This window comes from Polyodon spathula, chromosome 3 (genome assembly GCF_017654505.1).
Source record: "Polyodon spathula isolate WHYD16114869_AA chromosome 3, ASM1765450v1, whole genome shotgun sequence".
NCBI lineage: Eukaryota > Metazoa > Chordata > Actinopteri > Acipenseriformes > Polyodontidae > Polyodon > Polyodon spathula.
In genome coordinates this window covers 66,611,361-66,631,718 of record NC_054536.1, presented here as the reverse complement: position 1 = coordinate 66,631,718, position 20,358 = coordinate 66,611,361, and the positions used below count along the sequence as shown (strand labels likewise).

At 36.9% G+C, this 20,358-nt stretch overlaps 1 protein-coding gene across 2 annotated transcripts in view; it reads right to left on the bottom strand.

Annotated features, from left to right (window-relative positions):
* LOC121313332 (RNA polymerase II subunit A C-terminal domain phosphatase-like) overlaps positions 1-20,358 on the bottom strand; it is a 143,427-nt gene that overhangs the window by 91,470 nt on the left and 31,599 nt on the right. For both annotated transcript variants that reach the window (XM_041245741.1, XM_041245742.1), the window contains exons 9-11: positions 8,845-8,986; positions 7,769-7,999; positions 3,163-3,325 (exon numbers count right to left, since the gene is read on the bottom strand). In XM_041245741.1, coding sequence (XP_041101675.1) covers positions 3,163-3,325; positions 7,769-7,999; positions 8,845-8,986 — 536 coding nt within the window. The remainder of the gene's footprint in view (positions 1-3,162; positions 3,326-7,768; positions 8,000-8,844; positions 8,987-20,358) is intronic.

Here is a 20,358-nt window from a genome sequence, read left to right as displayed (position 1 = left end):
TTAACTGCTCTACTTATGGTTACAGATAATTGGGCCTAAGCAAGAAAGAGTAACAATGTCACAAAAGAATAATAATAATAAGAAAAAGCATTTAAGGAGGGATTTCATGGGAATAATAGTGGCACTAAACACAATTTGTCCATAGTAAACCCTGTGTAACTGATTTAATAGGCTAGCCATTTCCTTCTTGATAAGAATGGTTGGTATAAACTAAAGATATTGGTGTTTGCTGTTCCTGATCCAAAGGATAAGAAACAAGTCTGCCACTCAAACAAATGACAAACAGACATCACTGCATCCATCTACAGGAAAGAACAGATCTAAACATTCCTCACAGCACTTCATAACGGTGTTAGGAAATTGGCAACAATTACAGCCCTTTTGAGTAAGTCTCTGTCAACTTTGCACACCGGCTTGGTGCAATTTGTGCCCGTTCTTCTTGGCAGATTTGCTCAAGCTCTCTCAAGTTCCTTGGGGATCAGCAGTTTTCAAGTCTTTCCACAGATTCTCAATAGGATTCAAGTCACGACTTTGACTGGGCCACTCAAGGACATTCACTTTCTTATTCTTATGCCACTCCAGTGTAGCTTTGGCATTGTGCTTTGGACCACTGTCCTGCTGAAAGGTGAACTTTTGCCCCAGTTTTAAGTCTTTAGCAGTCTGAAACAGTATTTTTTCAATTTTTCCTTCAATCCTAACAAGTTTTCCAGTCCCTGCTGAGGAGAAGCATCCCCATAGCATGATGCTGCCACCACCATGCTTGACTGTAGGGATGGTGTTGACTAGGAGGTGTGCTGTGTTGGGTCTGCACCAATCGTAACACTTGGCATATAGACCAAAAATTTCCAATTTGGTCTCGTCTGACCACAACACACACCTTTTGCCACATTTTTGCAGGATCACTGAGGTGCTTTGTTGCAAACTCCATGCAGGCTTTGAGATGGCTTATTTTTAGTATGGTTTCCTTCTTGCCACCCTGCCATACAGGCTACTTTTGTGAAGTGTTCTGGATATTGTTGACTGATGCACATTTTCTCCCATCTCAGCCACTGAACTCTGTAGCTCTTTCAAAGTTGTCGTTGGCCTCATAGTGGCATCCTTCACCAGTTTCCTTCTTGCCCGGCTGCTCAGTTTGGAGGGACGGCCTGATCTATGCAGTGTCTGGGTGGTACAATGCACCTTCCATTTCTTCATGATTGAGTAGACGGTGCTCACAGGGATATTCAGAGGCTTTGATATTTTTTTGTACCCTTTTCCTGATCTGTGCTTTTCAATGACTTTATCCCTGATTTGCTTTGAAAGCTCCTTTGTCTTCATGGTTGAGTCTTTGCTTGAAATTCACTACCTGACCAGGGAACCTCACAAACAGGTGTTTTTATGCTGAAATTATGAGAACCACTAATATTGCACACAGACAAGATGCCATTCAACTAATTGTGTGGCTCGTTAAGGTCATTTTGTGCACTGGAATTAATTTAGATTTGCCACAACAAAGGATTTGAATATTTATGCAAGCATGACTTTTCCATATTAATTATCCATTTACTTTCTTTTTGTTTTTGCTTTGAATGTGTGGAGTAGGTTGTGTATATAACACATATTAATTCCTACTTCAAAGTGTCATGACTGCAAGACTTAAAGCACCAAATGTGAAAACTGTGAAGTGTCTGAATACTTTTGCAAGGCACTGTATATATAGAATAATATATGGCTGCAGGGAATTACAAGTGAATACTACATCAAAGGATTTGTGACATCTTAAACTGTGGGAGCGAAATTAATAACTTTACTACTTAGATTGAGGAAATAACAATAAAACAGTTGTGGGGGAACCATATGAAGAAACTTGCCACACAGACAATTATAAGTATAGTCATTCAAATGTGAAGTCCTTCAGCCTTAAAGGTGGAAATAATGTCTGTGTCCACATCAATGGCTTGGTTTACATGCAGTTTGGAAATTCCAAATTCTCTCTTCATTGTCATGAGAGTGTCTTATATAGCACGTACTCGTCACACACATTTTTCACACTATAGGAAGTGAACCGCCAAAACATGGTATGACTAAAAAAGGGTTGATAAATCGCCTTCTCATGCTAAAAAGCCACCCAAACTGACTAAAAACTAAGTTTATACAGTAAAGATGCTGTCTACTATAACTAATGGCAGTACCAAGCAATCCTTTATTAGCAATGAGATCTGTGTACTGTTAAAAAGATTGTTAAAAAAAAAAAAAAAAAAAAAAAAGTAGCTTTTGCAAGGAACTGTGTGTTTACTTTATGATTTTCTGGTTGCCTGAATCCATTTGTAAGGAGAAAAAGCTACAGCTTTCAATAGGAGAGTTCTAACGAGTCATTTGATTGTTATTATTTTTTTGTTTTTGTTTTTTAAGAATGCTTTGCTACTATGCATTGATCAATACACATTGCTAAATATATATGTACATATATACAAACTCAATATGCAGAAAATAATGTATTATTGCTTGTCATCTATTTTACTTTGCTATTTTCAATTAAACATTCACTGATCTATTAAAATCACCCTGGTGCTTTATTTGAAAACTCACACATATTGTATATTATATTACAGATGCATGCATGGCTTTTTTGCAAGATTTTGTGAAGAGTCTATCTTTCTTTGCTTCTGGTTTTTAATAATAAATTTCCCCAATGCATTTGGTATATTACTATAAATAAAAAGCACATGCATATTTTCAGTTGTATTTTGCAGCTTTTGTGATGAGTCTACACATTTTCATGCTTCTTGCTTTTGAATAAATAAATGTTCCTAATCCATCAATAATTGTTGATGATTTAATATGTCCAGTATTATGAAATTGGTAGCTGACTACACCTCCAATATAGATTTATCAAGCTACTTTCAAATGCCAACTTGCTTTGTACTAGAAATGAATGTCACTTTTTGCAGTAATATTTCAATTCATCTGTGTGAAAATTCAGTTTAAACAGTCAATATCAGCATGCATTTAATTATGATAGGGTAGTTCAGTTTGTGGTTTGGATTAACACGTGTCTACTGTATTTAATTTATATGAATTTGGCATTTCAAAAATCATGAATTTGAGTCAGTATCCGTAATGGACTGCACTGCATTAAAGGTAAGACTTATTAAAATGTCAATGCGTCACTCTGAACCTCACCTCCTTGTCCATGCTCTCCAGATCTTCCTTGCACAGGGTGTACAGAGGCATCGATTCCGACATGCTCGGCTGTCGTTCCCTCCGTGAAGGGCCTGGCTGCTCATCATCCTGGCTCGAACACTGAAGTTCCTCCTCACCCAAGTGCTGGTGGGGCTGTACCACCCTAGACAATGACAATGATCCACACAATAAACAATACAGACCACAGGAGACGGAAACCTAGAAAAGCAAACCATTTATATGAGTATGGAGTTACCAGAGATAGGGGGGTATGTTAACCTGTGTAGTAAATTAAAGTGGATATTCCTGTTATTCAACCATTTCCAATTACTTAATATGCCCCTCTCCTTCTGCATGAACCGATCTTAAGAAAGATACCCACTATAGCACTGAAAAGAAGCTTGCACAATTACATTATTAGGGCTCCTAGGACTCCACCAAAAAACGATTTTTTCAATCGATTCCATTCCTCATTATATACATCAATCTAAATACTGGATAAAATCGATTAAATAACATTTGTAATATGCATAGTTAATAACTATTTAAGTTTATAAATGAAACTACACCCTAACCTGCCTTGCTATTTACAGTATTTCTGCCAGACAAAAAGTGGGCATGCTCTTCTTTTCCTGATTGTGTTAACTATCATTTAATTTGCTGGTCCCATCATACCAGCGAATCAGTCTTGAAAATGCTTTGTAAGTATGCAACCTCTGTGTATTCGATGTAAACAAAAAGTATGCCGCCTTGGATCCAGAACAGAATGACAGGCTTGTATATCTGGCCAACATGTAAATACATTGTGCACATTGAAAACTGACTGTATATAATTTGCGCTTCAAAATGAACTGTTAAACCTGGGAATAATACTGTTTATGTTTATGGAATCTTATATACATATAAACAAGCACTAGCGCTACACTTCTACATCAGAACACAACAATCACAGAGCAAAAAATAAGTCAAACTAAACTCATCACAGCCGCGATCAGACAGTAGTTAGTCCAAAACAAGGACAACAAAACGCAAATATATAGTGTAGCTAAGTGCATGTTTTTTCGTTTTGTTTCTAAGTATGAACGTGTCCATTATAGTTATCAGCAGTTTTTGATAATTGTTTGAGGATTTTTAATAAATCAGTTTTATTGAAAACATAATAGTATTCACTCCAGTTCGTCTGTTCTAAAGCAGGAAGTGGGTACCCGGTTTCAAAGGAACCGGTTCGCACATCTCTAGATAAAACATTTTTATGCTAGTACTCCTACAGTACAATGCAGAAAGCTGTATTATAGTTAATTACCCCTCACATTCAATTGTTGTGCAAAAGCTTTCACTGAACTGAAATGACATTAAAATAATCACGTCGCCTGGGAGGTGGGGGTGGGGGGTGGTGGCAAAAATATATGTGGGCAGTACAATCATCGATATCTATTCAAATGATTATATTTTGTGTGCCCAATTCATTGATTGCTATCTGGATGCTTAACTGACAGCCCTAAACAGCAGTTATTATTTATCTGACAAACTGCAGTAATTTACAAGAAAAAATGACCCTTGGGCCCACACAAATGCCCCTGGGATTTCTAAAATATGTTGTATCTTTTGTCTAAAGATTGTTTTATAAACATGCTGAACAAAAATACCAGGTAGACAGAAAATAACCTGGAAGCTTGATATTGGAAAGAGGTGAGTTTACAGACTGGTTTCATTATGAAGCTGAAAACATGGCATTAGTTTAAAAAAAACAAACAAAAAAAAAAAAACACGTGAAACACATGAAAGCAATGCACATCCCAGAAAAAAAAAAAGAAATATTGTAATGCCTTTATTCTTGTGACCTTCATTTTCAACCACACGTCATCTTTTTGGTGCTCTCCTATCAATGCATTTCTATATGCAAATGTAAACAACAATCCAACCAGAAAATAACCAACTGCCACAGAAATCTTTCAAACCAAACAATTACATGGGTCATACAACTTGGCTCAGAGCAGGTAGTTAATTCACAACAAAACCTCTAGGTCAAATGTGTTCATGTTTTGTATTGATTGGATTTTGATTGTTAAATGACATTTGTATAATGAATGCTATGTAACATAGCAAACTACATCATGTCTTATGAATTCATACAGCTTGAGACTGGTTTGCTTTTGTTAAGTAATTAAAAGTCAGCTAATAAATTATAATTATAGGGAATTGGTTTAGCAGTCTGAAAACAGGTAATGCTATAAATAAAAGTAGTTTTCTTGCCTGACACAAACAACTCTCCAAATACCTGGACAGACAGGGGTGGGGCATCTATTGCCCATTTTTCTACATTCAGACCCTTGTATCCCTAAATATGTAAGTGAAATATTGGTTTTGGATGCCCCCAGAATGGAAGTCACAACAATGAAGGACACAGTCTGGGGCAAAATGAAGGTCCCACCCAGTCTTTCAGCACAAAAAAAAAAATAAATAAATAAATAAACATTTGCACTAGAAAACAAGTAAATGGTTATACAGAGGGTTCTCATAATAACACAGTACCCAAACAGTTAAAAATATCTCTACAAAGTCAATTAAAGCCAAATGCAATCTATGCAATCTAAGCTAAGTTTGGTGAAGATAGCATATAAGGGACCCTAAAAAGGACAAAGTCAACGACAAAGAGAGAGGCTACCAAAAAATAAAAAAAATAAAGCGCTTGCACAAGTTATGCAATAGGTTAGTAAAACTTTTAGCAAAAAAAATATAGTGGGATACTGCAATAAACAGCACTCATTTTACAGCCACCTGGAAGAGAATTGAGATAGAAATTGAGAATATTCAAAAGAACCCCACTCCAAAAGCTTAAAAAAAAAAAAAAAAAAAAAAATCAAAAAAATCTTTATACATTTACACATTTTCTTTCTAAGTTGCACCTATTTAAAAAGCTTTGGAAATATGCAAATATTTAACATTACTATCAAATGATCTAAAATCTGCATAGGACTCAAATCGTCAAAGCACTAATGACAAGCAGAGCTGATTTTAGCAGAGAAAAAAGCCTCACAGCATAAAAAAAAAAAGACAATAACGTGTGAATTTTTTAAATTAGCATTTTAAACAGCTTACATAGTGAAATGCCTATGAAAATCAATTTAATATAAAAATCTCTTTAAGCTGTCTGCACTATGACATAGCACTGCCTCCCTAAGTAGACAGCAAAGGACAATGTATTAGCTGCAAAGTGCTACTGGAGCTTATTCCACGGGAATCTAAACACAGTGAAATAAATGATCACTTTAAAAAAACTAAGAACTAAGAGCAAAAGAAGGCACAACAATGGCAAAGCTTAGAATAATCCCTGAGCATAACATATACAGTGCCTATAGAAAGTCTACAGCCCCTTTCAAAATGTTCCTTTTGTTGCCTTACAGCTTGGAATTAAAATGCATTAAAATGGTTTTCATTTATCTACACATTTTACCCCACAACTTCCAAGTGAAAAAAAAATTCTAGAAATTTGTAGAAAATTAATTAAAAATAAAAACTGAAATAGCTTGGTTGGATAAGTGTCCACCCCCATTGTAATAGCAATCCTAAATTAGCTCAGGTGTAACCAATCACCTTCAAAATCACACACCACGTTAAGTGGCCCCCACCTGTGTTAAATTGTAGTGATTCACATGATTTCAGGATAAATTCAGCAGTTCCTGTAGGTTCCCTCTGATGGGTAGTGCATTTCAAAGCAAAGACTCAACCATGAGCACCAAGGCGCTTTCAAAAGAACTCTGGGACAAAGTTGTTGAAAGGCACAGATCAAGGGATGGGAATAAAAAAAATAAAAAGGCCTTGAATATCCCTTGGAGCATGGCCAAGACAATTATTAAGGTGTATGGCACCACCAAAACCCGGCCTAGATCAGGCCGTCCCTCCAAACTGGATGACCGAGCAGAGAGGCTACCAAGAGGCCAATGGCAACTTGGCAAGAGCAAGAGCTACAAGCTGTTATGGCCAAGACTGGTCAAAGTGCGCATGTGACAACATATCCCAAGCACTCCACAAATCTGGCCTCACCCCATATGTACCCAGTCATTCACTTTGATCACAGGATACAGGGCTTTCTCACACAGCACCACAGTTATGGAATGCCCTTCTTACCTTTGTTAGGGAGGCTGGGACTGTTACAGCTTTAAAATCTAGACCTACGACTTACTTCCTCTACTGTTTTTTTGAACATCGTTTTACTGTAGTGTAATTGTTGTTGCTGTACAGTGCCTTGAGATGGCTTTGGTGGCAATGGTGCCTTAGAAATTAAATTTGATTTGATGATGACTTACAACAAGTACACACAAATGTACATGTTCCACCATATATTCCCATACAATTTTTAATAGTACTTAAGTCCAGCTATACATAGGTGTTGGTTGTATAACACAATGGAAAAGGAAAACATTGTGTGCTAATGTGTATTTTTTTGGTTCAATGTAGTTAAAATGCAAACCTGACCCCATCTTTCTGCTCAGCTGATGCAACCACAGTTATTTACTAAATGGGACACATGAAAGTAATTTTATGATGGTACGAATCCATTAACAAAAATAACTACTTTGGCCCCAACAGAGGCACCTGACAGTACCTGAAGGAAGACTGCTGTCCGTGCACCTGCAGTGTGATTGGGGGATCTGGCGACTGGATGTATGGAGCCTGCCTGGAGCTCTGGGAGCCCTTCCTGATCAGTTTCCCTGTTACAGGGTCGTAGATCCGTACCTCCGGGCCGGCCTGTACCTTCGGGTGGACGGGAGTTGGGTGGAACAACGGCGTCTGAAATGTACTTTGGATGTCAGGAAATGTGGCAGGGCTGCTGGTTCTAAAATAAGAAGAATGGGAAACCCCAACAAGAATGACTATTTGGAACATAAATGTGTTATAAATCTACTTTTGCAAACAATAAATGCGGCAAGAGAAAGATGGGGAAAAAATACAACAGTAAACTGCACCAGGGGTTTAACCGAGTAAGTGAAAACTGAATATGTAGCAGTTGCTGGTGTTTTTTTGTGTTTATCGGATAATATAAATTTACTTGTTTCTGGGTTTTATTAGTGTTTAGGGGTAAAGCTTGAAATCCACAACCCCATTTACAATTCTGTCTTTTTCAAATATCCACTATATAGTCATTGCAGTTGAAAAAAACCCCAAAACACACACTAACAATTAGATACAGTTCTTGAACTAAGTGCTTGCTTCGAAATAACTGCATTTTCCTGCATGACAGACTTCAATTGCTCACCCAGATTACTACCTAGTACCTTCTTTCAGTGCCAGAAAGTTCTCTTCCTTCCGAAACATTTCATTTAATGTACCAAATTACATTATTATTATTTTTTTTTTATTAATTATTTATTATTATTATTATTATTATTATTGTTATTATTATTATGAAAAATTAAATGTTTGTTTTTGCAAGAAGGAAAAAGAATATAGAAAAAGAAAAATAAGGCTACAGTGATAAATGGCAGATGAAATGACATAGCAGACATATAAAAACAATGAAGAATTAAACATTTAAAATACATAACTAACAAAATAACACAAATACAGAAACACCTCAGAACAGCCAGTGTCCTTTCCCAAAGCTAACAGCAATATTTGAGCTGCAGATATGCCACCGTTTACTTCATTAAAATACTAATTTTGTTCCATCCAAGTTTTTACCTCTGTGTTTTGATGTAGTCCTCCTTCAAAGGGAAAAGCTTTTCTTCCACTCTCTCCCACTGCTCCAGACACCCCCACAACCAGTCTGGGTTGACAATGTGCAGGTGTTTACAGCCCTGGGCTTGCCTCACTTTTTCAGTACCTGTGACAAAAAAGAACCCCCCAGGTTGTCATAAAATCGGACAGGCATGCAATCAATCACATTTACAGACAACAGTGTATGAAGCAGTATGATGAGAACCCGACTGAATATTTTTCCAGGCATGTTGAGAAACAACTACAGAAATAACTGAAATTAGTTTGTGAACAAATAACAAAACATCCCCAGCAGCAAATCTAAGAAGTATGGTCATGTCAGATCAAATGGTTGTAAATATAAAGTAATATGGAAATATGAAAAACATCTGAACACTATGTCAAAGCATGTAATCTGTATAATTGACATGGCCAGAGGGCAAGGCATTGCGACAGTGAAAGAATTGCTTGCGTAGGAAATCAAAGAATACAGCTGTGTACCAAATATTAAGACAGTAGCTCAAAGCATACTGTTTCTACGCAATGTCAACCATTTTAAGAAAAAAAAAAAAAAAAAAAAAAAGCCAGCCCATTACACCTGCATAAATTTGAAATAGTTTTTATTAATGCTTATTTTAAGCTATTTGAGTTGTATGTAAATCTGTTTTTTTGGGGCTGTCACTTTTTATATACTCTATGAAATTATTGTTTTCGGTTACTTTCAGTTTTCTCTGTCACAATATGTACAGTAACGCAACAGTACTTGCACACTTCAATTGTACCTTCTTTCCTTTGCTGTCTTCCACAACGAAATCCTTAGTCACAGGCATATTCTTCTGGGGTTTTTGTGAGTTCATACACTTTTTTTACATTTTGACACAATTTGCAATTTTGTGTTAAATTATACAAGCATGCAAATACTACCAGTAGTACTGTAACTGCCACAAAAGGGTTATTGATTCTAATTTGTCTGCCATCTTAGATCAGGTGTCCAAATGAAGGGTGCCTTTAGTTTTTGGCAGAGGACTTTACATAACCCTGAAAATCTGAACTTGCAAGGTTATATACAAGCGCCCCTAATGACGATGCTGTCAATGTCCTGCAATGGCGGTGGCCTGGGCAGATGCAGTCATTAACCTTTTCCATGCCTTTGGCAAAAAATACTTTTTATGGTATCCATATGTACCTATGGAGAGTGGTCTTGTCAAATCTACTATTAAAATAAAAGTTGCATAAACTAGAAAATACCATTTTGGTTTAATTTGTTATGTTTTTTTGATCAAACTGTAACCATTTATAAGATGGATGATCTGAATTTCAACATCACCACAGCATAAAACTGCACATTAGCAGTGGTATTGAGAGCATGTCACCAGGACAGACAGCACGAGGGATTAATTAATCTTCTCAGATGATACTTCAGTCTACTATCTAATTTAAAACGCACTGACATTAACAAAGACCCCCCCACTTATAGTGTACCATAGTTTTGCACCTTTTTGAAAATTAATAAAATAATCTAGCACAAGAAACATAGTATGAGACAGACTGACAGTTTGAACGACATGTACTGTACATACACAGGCAGACAATACAGACAAGTTGACTGATAAGCTTAACATTGTAACAAAAATTATTTGCTAAAAAAGGAGCTCTGTCTTTTTTTTTCTGTTCGAAATGTACCTGTACTTATGTAAAGCAGACTGAATAGTTTCTCTCCTAAAATACAGCATGGAACATTCTTATTCAAGTCTAATACTGCTGTTTTTTTTTACAAAAAAAAGTGTAGAATTCAATTTTATTGCCACAGTATATTCCCATGCACTTAAAGTCTTTATTAACAACTGACAAAACAAAAATCTAAGAAATGAAATTACTTAAATGAAAAAAAAAAAAAAAAAAAAAAAAAAAAAAAAAAAGACAAACCAAAAGAAAAAAACAGCTGTTGAACATGTGATCTGCTTTTTGGGAATTGCTACATTTTTCAGTTGAAAAGCCTTTCAATGAAACTTTTCCTGCAGCCACTTCCACCAAGTACTGCACTGATTGGTCAACAGTGATATGCCTACTAGCATTAATTCCAACTAACTTATTCACTATGCAATACCTGTAGCTATAGTAAACTGCTGTGTTTTGAAACAATAATTTTGCAACTTTTGGGAGTCCAGTTGAAGTCAAAATCCAACCACACAAAAAAATACTTGCTGCGTTAAATAAATCAACAAAGTAACATTACAGTACCTATACAAATGCATACTGTTCAGAATTAATTTGCAGAGGAAAATCGTTTATTCGAATGCAAACCTCCGACATGCCTTAAATTAGTCTTTAGCCCCTTTCACTCCTACCCGGGTCACAATCCTACGTAGTGTGAAACCACGTATCTGGGTCGTCCCAGCGACCTACCTTAGGATGTGAATCGAGATAAAACAGCACGAGCCAGACTGCAGCAGGAATGAAGAAATATTTGCTCTAATCAACATTTGGGCCACTTCCGGGGCATTGATACGCAAATTGTGTACTTGCATCTATCACCCAGATCAACCTTGCTTTGTCAAAAGCAGTGTGAATTCTCGTAGCCGACCCGCATGACACTGGATCGTGACCCGGGTAGGTTTCAACCCGTGCACAGCATGCCAGTGTGAAAGGGGCTGTAGCTTTGCACAATATTATTCGACAGTGGGACAAATTGGACTTTTTGTACGTCCTGTTAACCCAGCAGTATCTTCAACGATGTCCACATTGAGACAGGTAATAACATCAGCTCCTCATCAATTCATGGGGCTGCTTTGCCTTGCCAGAAGGTTTGTATTTATTTATTTATTTTTAAAACTTTACTACCACGCAAATAATAACCAAATACTGCCCAGATTAGTATAATTTATTTAATGATGTTTCTGATAGGCTTACTAATAAAATGACACAGCATATTTTTGGTTGCGCTCAGGCATGTTTTTATTTATACTATATGATTAGGCTACATTTAGGTTAGTATCACACAAAGACACAGTTTAAACTATAATAAATGATACAGGAATTAGTAGTTACTGTATACTGATACTGTAGTTTTGCCCCTTGAAATGTTGTAAAAAGTGTGGGGACAAATGCCACTGCTTGTGCCACCCCCCCCCCCCCCCCCCCTCCCCCCTCCCCCTCCCCCTCCCCCTCCCTTAATCCCACCTATGGTAAAGACTGATGAGTCTGTACCCAAAATACTAGAAATGTGGGAAAGACAAAAGGTGTCAAAAGTATTCTCATAACGATCTCCTATTTCAAACTTGATTAATAAGTGTAAGCCCTTTGATCCCTTGAAACTGATTTCACCAATTTCTATGCTGCTGTGATTTGTTTGATGCCCTAATGTTTTATTGTAAAGACAAAACAAGCAACATTTATGAGCAGCCTCAACAGGGTATTAAACAATCTGCCTCACGAGTGAAGATATAGCTTTTGAGATGGGTTGGGCAACTGCCTTCTCCACTGACTGCAGTTACCAGCCCTTTCTGACAGAATCATACATATACTAGCTCCTCTTCTATAACAGTGCTATCAGTTGAACCATCTGACATCACTGACGGGAACTTAGCACCTTTTATTTTCTCTTGCAGCTGCCTTCTTTCTACCTCAGCAATGTAGTGCATAAATACTCTTGCTTGTTTATCATTCCTGTAAGTACTTCCTAGATTTAGCCCATTCTGTTCAACCCCATATCACTATTTTTTTTTTTTTTAAATGCTATTCTCTATTGTCACACTTTCTCACTGAGGATCTGCTAAGCATTAACTTACAATGTTTTTTCAAGCTTTAAACAAGTCAGTTCAAGATAAAATTTATTCCAGTAAATAGTAAATCACAGTGATTTTTAGTACATTTCACAGCGAGATGCGGAAAAGAAAAATCAAGAATTCATGAAAATGTCACGGAAAGGTCATCAAATAATGTAGGTTTAGCTACATCAACATACGCAAGAGCTTTTAACCCTCCTATTATGCTGAGAATTTAAGTACATCTGTTCTGTTTTGGGTCATATTGACCCGATGCAATTTCAAACTAATTCAAAAACAGCCTTAAATTTTAAAAAACAGCCTGCTCTTTTAGTCCAGCAGCTGTAATAAAACTTCTTTGACTGCCAACCTGAGAGCTCTTTTGGAATGTCTTTACCAGTGAGAATCTGTTGCAATACTGACTGATAAAATTAGGCTCTGCCTTGTAGATATATATTGTTTGTTTTTTTGTTTATAAAAATATCTCCAGACAGGTGCAGCCATTTTCAGAAATAATAATACAAATATAATAATAATAAAATAACAAATTAAAGAAGTTTGTTTTCTTCCTGCACACAAATCTACATAGATAAATGCCATGGGTCAGTGACCCGAAACATCTTATTTGTACACATGACCTGTTCAAAAGAAAAAAAAAAAAAAAAAACATCTCAAAAGGTTCTGTTTTCTGTGTAAAAGTTCATGACCCCAACTTAGGAAAAGTCATAATTGAAAAGAAAAATAGCATTTAAGCTAACTGGAAACAAGAGTCGGGTCAAATAGACCCGAAACCTAATAGCAGGGTTAAATAGTACACACACACAAAAAAAAAAAAAAAAAAAAAAAACAAATACAAAGACTATTGCTTTTTACTGCTGGCAAGTTTAAGTGTTGCTTTAGAGAACAAAACTCAGTTAAGTTAAAGGTCCTTTCACACCAACGTGTTTTTTTTTTTTTTTTTTTTAAACACAATATGATGCAGGCTTTCAAAGTGCATAGCGAAACAGACTGAAATAAACTGTGTTTCTGTTTCTCTGTGTGCATCCAGCGTAAATGTACATATACAGTGGCTTGCGAAAGTACTGACCCTCCCCTTAGCATTTTTCCTATTTTGTTGCCTTACAACCTAGAATTAAAATTGATTTTTTGGGGGTTTGTACCATTTGATTTACACAACATGCCTACCACTTTGAAGATGCTAAATATTTTTTATTGTGAAACAAACAAGAAATAAGACAAAAAAACAGAAAACCTGAGCGTGCATAAGTATTCACCCCCTCCAAAGTCAATATTGTAGAGCCACCTTTTGCAGCAATTACAGCTGCAATTCTCTTGGGGTATGCATCTATAAGCTTGGCACGTCTAGCCACTGGGATGTTTGCCCATTCTTCAAGGCAAAACTGCTCCAGCTCCTTCAAGTTGGATGGGTTCCGCTGGTGTACAGCAATCTTTAAGTCATACCACAGATTCTCAATTGGATTGAGGTCTGGGCTTTGACTAGACTATTCCAAGACATTTAAATGTTTCCCCTTAAACCACTCGAGTGTTACTTTAGCAGTATGCTTAGGGTCATTGTCCTGCTGGAAGGTGAACCTCCGTCCCAGTCTCAAATCTCTGGAAGACTGAAACAGGTTTCCCTCAAGAATTTCCCTGTATTTAGCGCCATCCATCATTCCTTCAATTCTGACCAGTTTCCCAGTCCCTGCCGATGAAAAACATCCCCACAGCACGATGCTGCCACCACTATACTTCACTGTGGGGATGATGTTCTCGGGGTGATGAGAGGTGTTGGGTTTGTGCCAGACACAGTGTTTTCCTTGATGGCCAAAAAGCTCAATTTTAGTCTCATCTGACCAGAGTACCTTCTTCCATATGTTTGGGGAGTCTCCCACATGCCTTTTGGTGAACACCAAACGTGTTTGCTTATTTTTTTCTTTAAGCAATGGCTTTTTTCTGGCCACTCTTCCATAAAGCCCAGCTCTGTGGAGTGTACGGCTTAAAGTGGTCCTATGGACAGATACTCCAATCTCCACTGTGGAGCTTTGCAGCTCCTTCAGGGTTATCTTTGGTCTCTTTGTTGCCTCTCTGATTAATGCCCTCCTTGCCTGATCTGTGAGTTTTGGTGGGCACCCCTCTCTTGCCAGGTTTGTTGTGGTGCCATATTCTTTCCATTTTTTAATAATGGCTTTAATGGTGCTCCGTGGGATGTTCAAAGTTTCAGATATTTTTATATAACCCAACCCTGATCTGTACTTCTCCACAATTTTGTCCCTGACCTGTTTGGAGAGCTCCTTGGTCTTCATGGTGCCCCTTGCTTAGTTGTGTTGCAGACTCTGGGGCCTTTCAGAACAGGTGTATATATACTGAGATCATGTGACAGATCATGTGACACTTAGATTGCACACAGGTGGACTTTATTTACAATTAAACTAATTATATAAACTAATTATGTGACTTCTGAAGGTAATTGGTTGCACCAGATCTTATTTAGAGGCTTAATAGCAAAGGGGGTGAATACATATGCACGCACCACTTTTCCGTTATTTATTTTTTAGAATTTTTTGAAACAAGTTATTTTTTTCATTTCACTTCACCAATTTGGACTATTTTGTGTATGTCCATTACATGAAATCCAAATAAAAATCCATTTTAATTCCAGGTTGTAAGGCAACAAAATAGGAACAATGCCAAGGGGGGGTCAATACTTTCGCAAGCCACTGTACACAGAATCAGCAGGTGGCATTGTTTTTATTACCGTGTACAAAATGAAACAAGATGTATTTCTTTCTTCAATAATAAGAACAAGGCATATAAATTGGTTGTTTCTGAGTAGCCTACAAAGCACTGCCCCTTTAAAACATTAAAAAAAAAAAAAAAAAAAAAAAAAAAACACAGAGCTGAAAGGTCAAATCACACAGGCAGCACAGTGTCCAAGAAATGGGGCATCACAAAGATCAGAAAAAGACCAGACACAGATAAGCATCTCGTTTTATCTACAGTGTGCAGGAAATAAAAAAGATGCTCAACAGCAATCTAAAGTATTTTGTTGAGCGATGTTTAGTTTTAGAGAAAGTGAGTATTTATTTTCAACAGACTACTTGGGTACACTAGCTACATTACATGAAAAACAGTTTCAAGAAATTTCATTGACATTTTTGAAGATGTAAGCCCACTTTCTGTTTAAAAAAATTAATTAACAAGCGTTGTATATATGTATGTGAAGATCACAAACTAGAGTTTACATTAACGTAGGATCTGTTCATTTACATGCTCGCTCAGCTACAAAATACAAATCTCATTCGCTGATCTACATAGCTACACGTAAATGCTGCGTGCTACACAACCAATTTACAGATACTCGCAGATTTGTATTTCAGTGCATGACATACTGCATTTTAAAAGGAAATAAAGGCAATGCTGAACCAAATGTGTTTTTACATCCATTTCCAAGATTTCACATACTTTCAAAATCACGATTTCCGTGACCTCCGACAAAATCGTACCTTTATTCATCGTAAATACCAAATAAGAGTTTACTTTATTTAATGTGGCTACATTATAGTTTACTAGCAATCACTTGAATCCCTTTTTCAGAGTTTGTAGCACGCAAAACAATAAAAAAAATATTGTACGTACTATCCTATATTGAAAAAAAAATCTTGTAGCACTGTAGTAACAACAAGAAGTTGGACCTGGGGCACTTCGTAATAAACAATGTGTTTAAAACAGATGAATTAAAACTTCACCAGTTACACTTTCAGTGAGGTTAAAATACTCACAAGTTAATTGCATTTGTTCAGCAATTGACACCCATGCATTCTCCTTTTTCATCTGATCTTACCAGCAATATCGACTGCATATACGCAGGGATAAACCTTAAGCACCTTCGACAAACAACCATTCATCCATCAGCGACGAGGTCATAGTTCAGTTGATTTGAACTGTCAGCGACTGCAGTTTGAACAGGGCAGTTGCCGGTAGAAAGTATAAACTGCACGGCGACACGGCAGTGATGATCAGCAGTCCAATTGCTCTTCGAAAGTCAAGCGATATTAAGTGTACATAAACGTACCTGCCACTGTGGCGTATAAGTATGTGAAATTTACCCGCCACAGACTAAATTAACCCATGTTTGGTGGGCGGGTGGGCATGGGCGGCGCATATAAGAGGCTTAGCCTCCCCAAAATAAATTGCCCAAACCTCAAAAGAAATTGTTCTGACCAACACAAAAATATCTGTGAGAGAAGATCACTCCCCCCCACAACGGCGCAAATCAGGTCTAATAAACATATTTCTCGTTTTTTCTACTGTGCAACTGCCAGACCACTAGGGCAGCTGGAAGACAATGCTTGGCAGCTAGAAGACAATGCTTGGCTGGTTTAACGTCAATTCTTCCCGTCGATCTGAGCCCCCCATACCACTGCAGAGGCAGCCAACAAAAACTCGGACTCCTTTTCGCACATTCCCTTGCCTGGAACATTCAATGTGACATGCATGTGACGCTACAGTCAGAATACTTCCTTTGACTGTTTGAACAAATGCCACCTTTCAGAACACTGTTTGTGGTGTCAGATTATGAATGCTTCTGAAGTTTTCTTTAGATTTTTCCAGTCATTCACTCCATTTTCAGTGAAAGAGGGGTCTGTTGAACTTCTGAAAATGTGTCTGCAAGGAAAGCAGAAAACCCCATCTGCCTGCTTACTGTACTCTAAATATGAAAAAGTATTTTAATATTCTGATGAAAATTAATGGTTTTGCTTACCAAAGACAGTTTTGAGATACACAGGTAAACAAGACTATGATGGTCCTGTTGCAATGTCAACAAGGTCAAAAATACATGATTTATTTGCATTTCAAGGTCATTCGAGGAGACAGTCAAAAATGTAAAAAAACACACAATCACACTCGCAGTAAAACCCCCGGCACCCACAAAACAGTACACGAACAACTATTTACCCAATTCTCCCTTCTCGTCCCCCCTCTCCCACAGTCCCAATAGTCCATACCACAGTAAAGCTGTTGCAGGTGGGGCTTACTGCACCCTGGAACTGGGGAATTGGGACTGACCCTGGGGCTGTGTCTGGAAATAGGGCTGAAGCTGATCCTGGATGTTGTTTTGCGAGTGGGTTGGGAACTGACTTTCATTGCGATTAGTCTGTTTCACTCTAGTCACTCGCAACTGGCAACAAAAACAGAACAAATTTAAATTCCTGTGGAGTCATTCGCTTGACCGAGACAGCCGCTCCCATCGCTCGCAGCTGGTGTAGACACACCTACGTTCCATTGTCTGGAACACTCCTAAATAAATGCTGAGAAATGTATTACCCAGTTGATTTATGACCCAGTATTAAACGTCAAAAGAGTCAATGTATTTCAAAATAAACAATATGGACAACACAAGATACAGAAAAGGTAATGTGCTTCGTGTAAACTTTGTAAAGTATATAACACTTTAAGCTAGAGCAGGTGTTAAACTCTTGCCTAAATTTGAAGGATTCCTACTTTCACGGTACCAACATCATACTGGCTAAGCTATTAAAAAAGATTTGGCAGCAGTCCAGATAAGCTGCGTACCTATCATTTTTACACATTAAAAAAATCTGAAATACACACTAAATTGTATGCGTAAGAATATGCATAGCAATTTTACTACACAGCTTTTCTGCCTCCCCTCATACCTCCCCTAATAACTAGGCCTACATCTCCCAGCAAAGGTCCCTCTAAGGCTAAAATGCGTGCATTTTTAATTGGCAACAACCTTTGCATCATAAATATCAACCTCAAATTGACTCCAACATTTTGACAGCATTCTTGTAAAGCATTAACATAAGCATAGTCACGTCTGTCTGTCAGCTCATTCACTGACTTAACTCTGTAAAAATGGACATTACATTAGTGCAGAGCTCGCTTGGGTGCCAGCAAATCTACAGGCTGGGCAAAGCAGGTGTCTGGCGATTCTGTCTATGGAGAGTGCTGCTCATGAACTTTGCAGTTTTTAACTTGTCGTATAATTGCATACTTATCAGTGAAGCACAATCTTTCTGCATTATTCAGAACAAATAAACAAATAAAAATCACAATACTCAGACTTTGACAGTTTTTATTTCCCTTTTAAAACATGACAATTTCAGAAATCTCAAGCATTTCAAAACTAGTAAAAATGTAATCTGAATATTAGAGTCGAAAATACACATATACAAGTGTACAGTAATTAAAGACATGACATGCATTTTTTTTTTTTTTTTGCAAGTTGAGTTCATTCATTGTGTGACTTCACTCATATCTGAAACTCAACATGGCATCTGCACCAACAAAGGAAAAAAAATAAATAAATCAGTGTTTCAGTAAAAGAGAGCGCTACTGCTTAACTGCATATTTCATTATTGTTTAGTTTATTTCTTTCCACGCTACCTGCCTTTAATAAAGTTATAATTAGGAATGTTATACCATTGCCGTTTCTTAATTGAATTATATTTTCTGATGAAGAAATGAGCTCAAAGCTATTTTTATAGCTATACATTCCTTAAAGGAAAACAATCGTTTTACTCTGTAACGAATATAGCACTACATTACACACAGTTTGTTTCAAAAAGACATTCTGTCTGGAGAAATACCTCTTGTTGTATTTTGCAAAAATCAAGGCAGAATTAACAAAGAAACGATTGGGAGGATTAATTATGCATTTACATTAAAAGGGGGGCTATTTAAATTACAATCGGGCAATACATAGCAGTGAACCTGTTTTAGAATCTGTCAACCAATCAGTGTTTCGTATTTTATCCTGGTTAGTATTAATGACAGTAAAATGTTAAACTTAATTTGTGGAGTACTGTACATAGGATTACTCTCACATGACATTGATGTACTGTTACTAAACCATTTTATATTTTTATTGTAATCCCAGCAAAAGCTTAACAGGTCTTTTCAAAACACCTTCATTTGTAGGCTGAAGTACAGTGTCAGTGGAAGACTGTAAATATGATTCTTACAACTTTGCTGGACATTAGTTTTCTGAACTGTTGTAATATCATTCTTAGGTTTTCTTCTGCTTATTTTAATACCAGCAATGAGCCAAGTGATGTCTACAACCATTATGACATGTTTTAAGTGTCTTTAGGTGCTTTACTTACTATTGCAGCAACAAGTTGATTTAAAAAAAATGCTGAAATACTTATTAATTTACTTATTTTAACTAGCAAATTAAAATCAGCTAATTAAATCTGATGAGGACTAGTTGATGTCTGTGTCTCAGTAGTCCTCTGGGCGATTACTTAAAACAAATGTACACATATACTCTCACGTTTAGTTTTGCGTTAAAAAAATGCAGGGAAGTCAATTTTCTAACGTGGTGTAGCAATGGTGAATAAGCATTCACAAATAATGCTTAGAAAACAGTCACTGGATCGGAACACTTGAAACCTCCCTTCATCTCCCCTGCAATGCAAACCCCATTTAATGGCGTTTTACGTTTGTGTTCTCCCTCTGCACGGGATGTGAAGTTTATTGTTTGAATTTACTGAAGCGCAATACATCTTTTGAAGTATGTGTTGTAAACACTTAGTTGTGAAACATAATAACACAACAATCATAATAAAGTGGAGTTCTTATTTATAAACAGTAACATTTAAAGCTTGGGACTCGCTGTCTGCAGCTTGGTGTTGTTTACATTATCGTCAGCATTTTTTAAGTGATTGAAAGCTGAAATTATTTTTTTAAAAACACACTGTTCTTATAC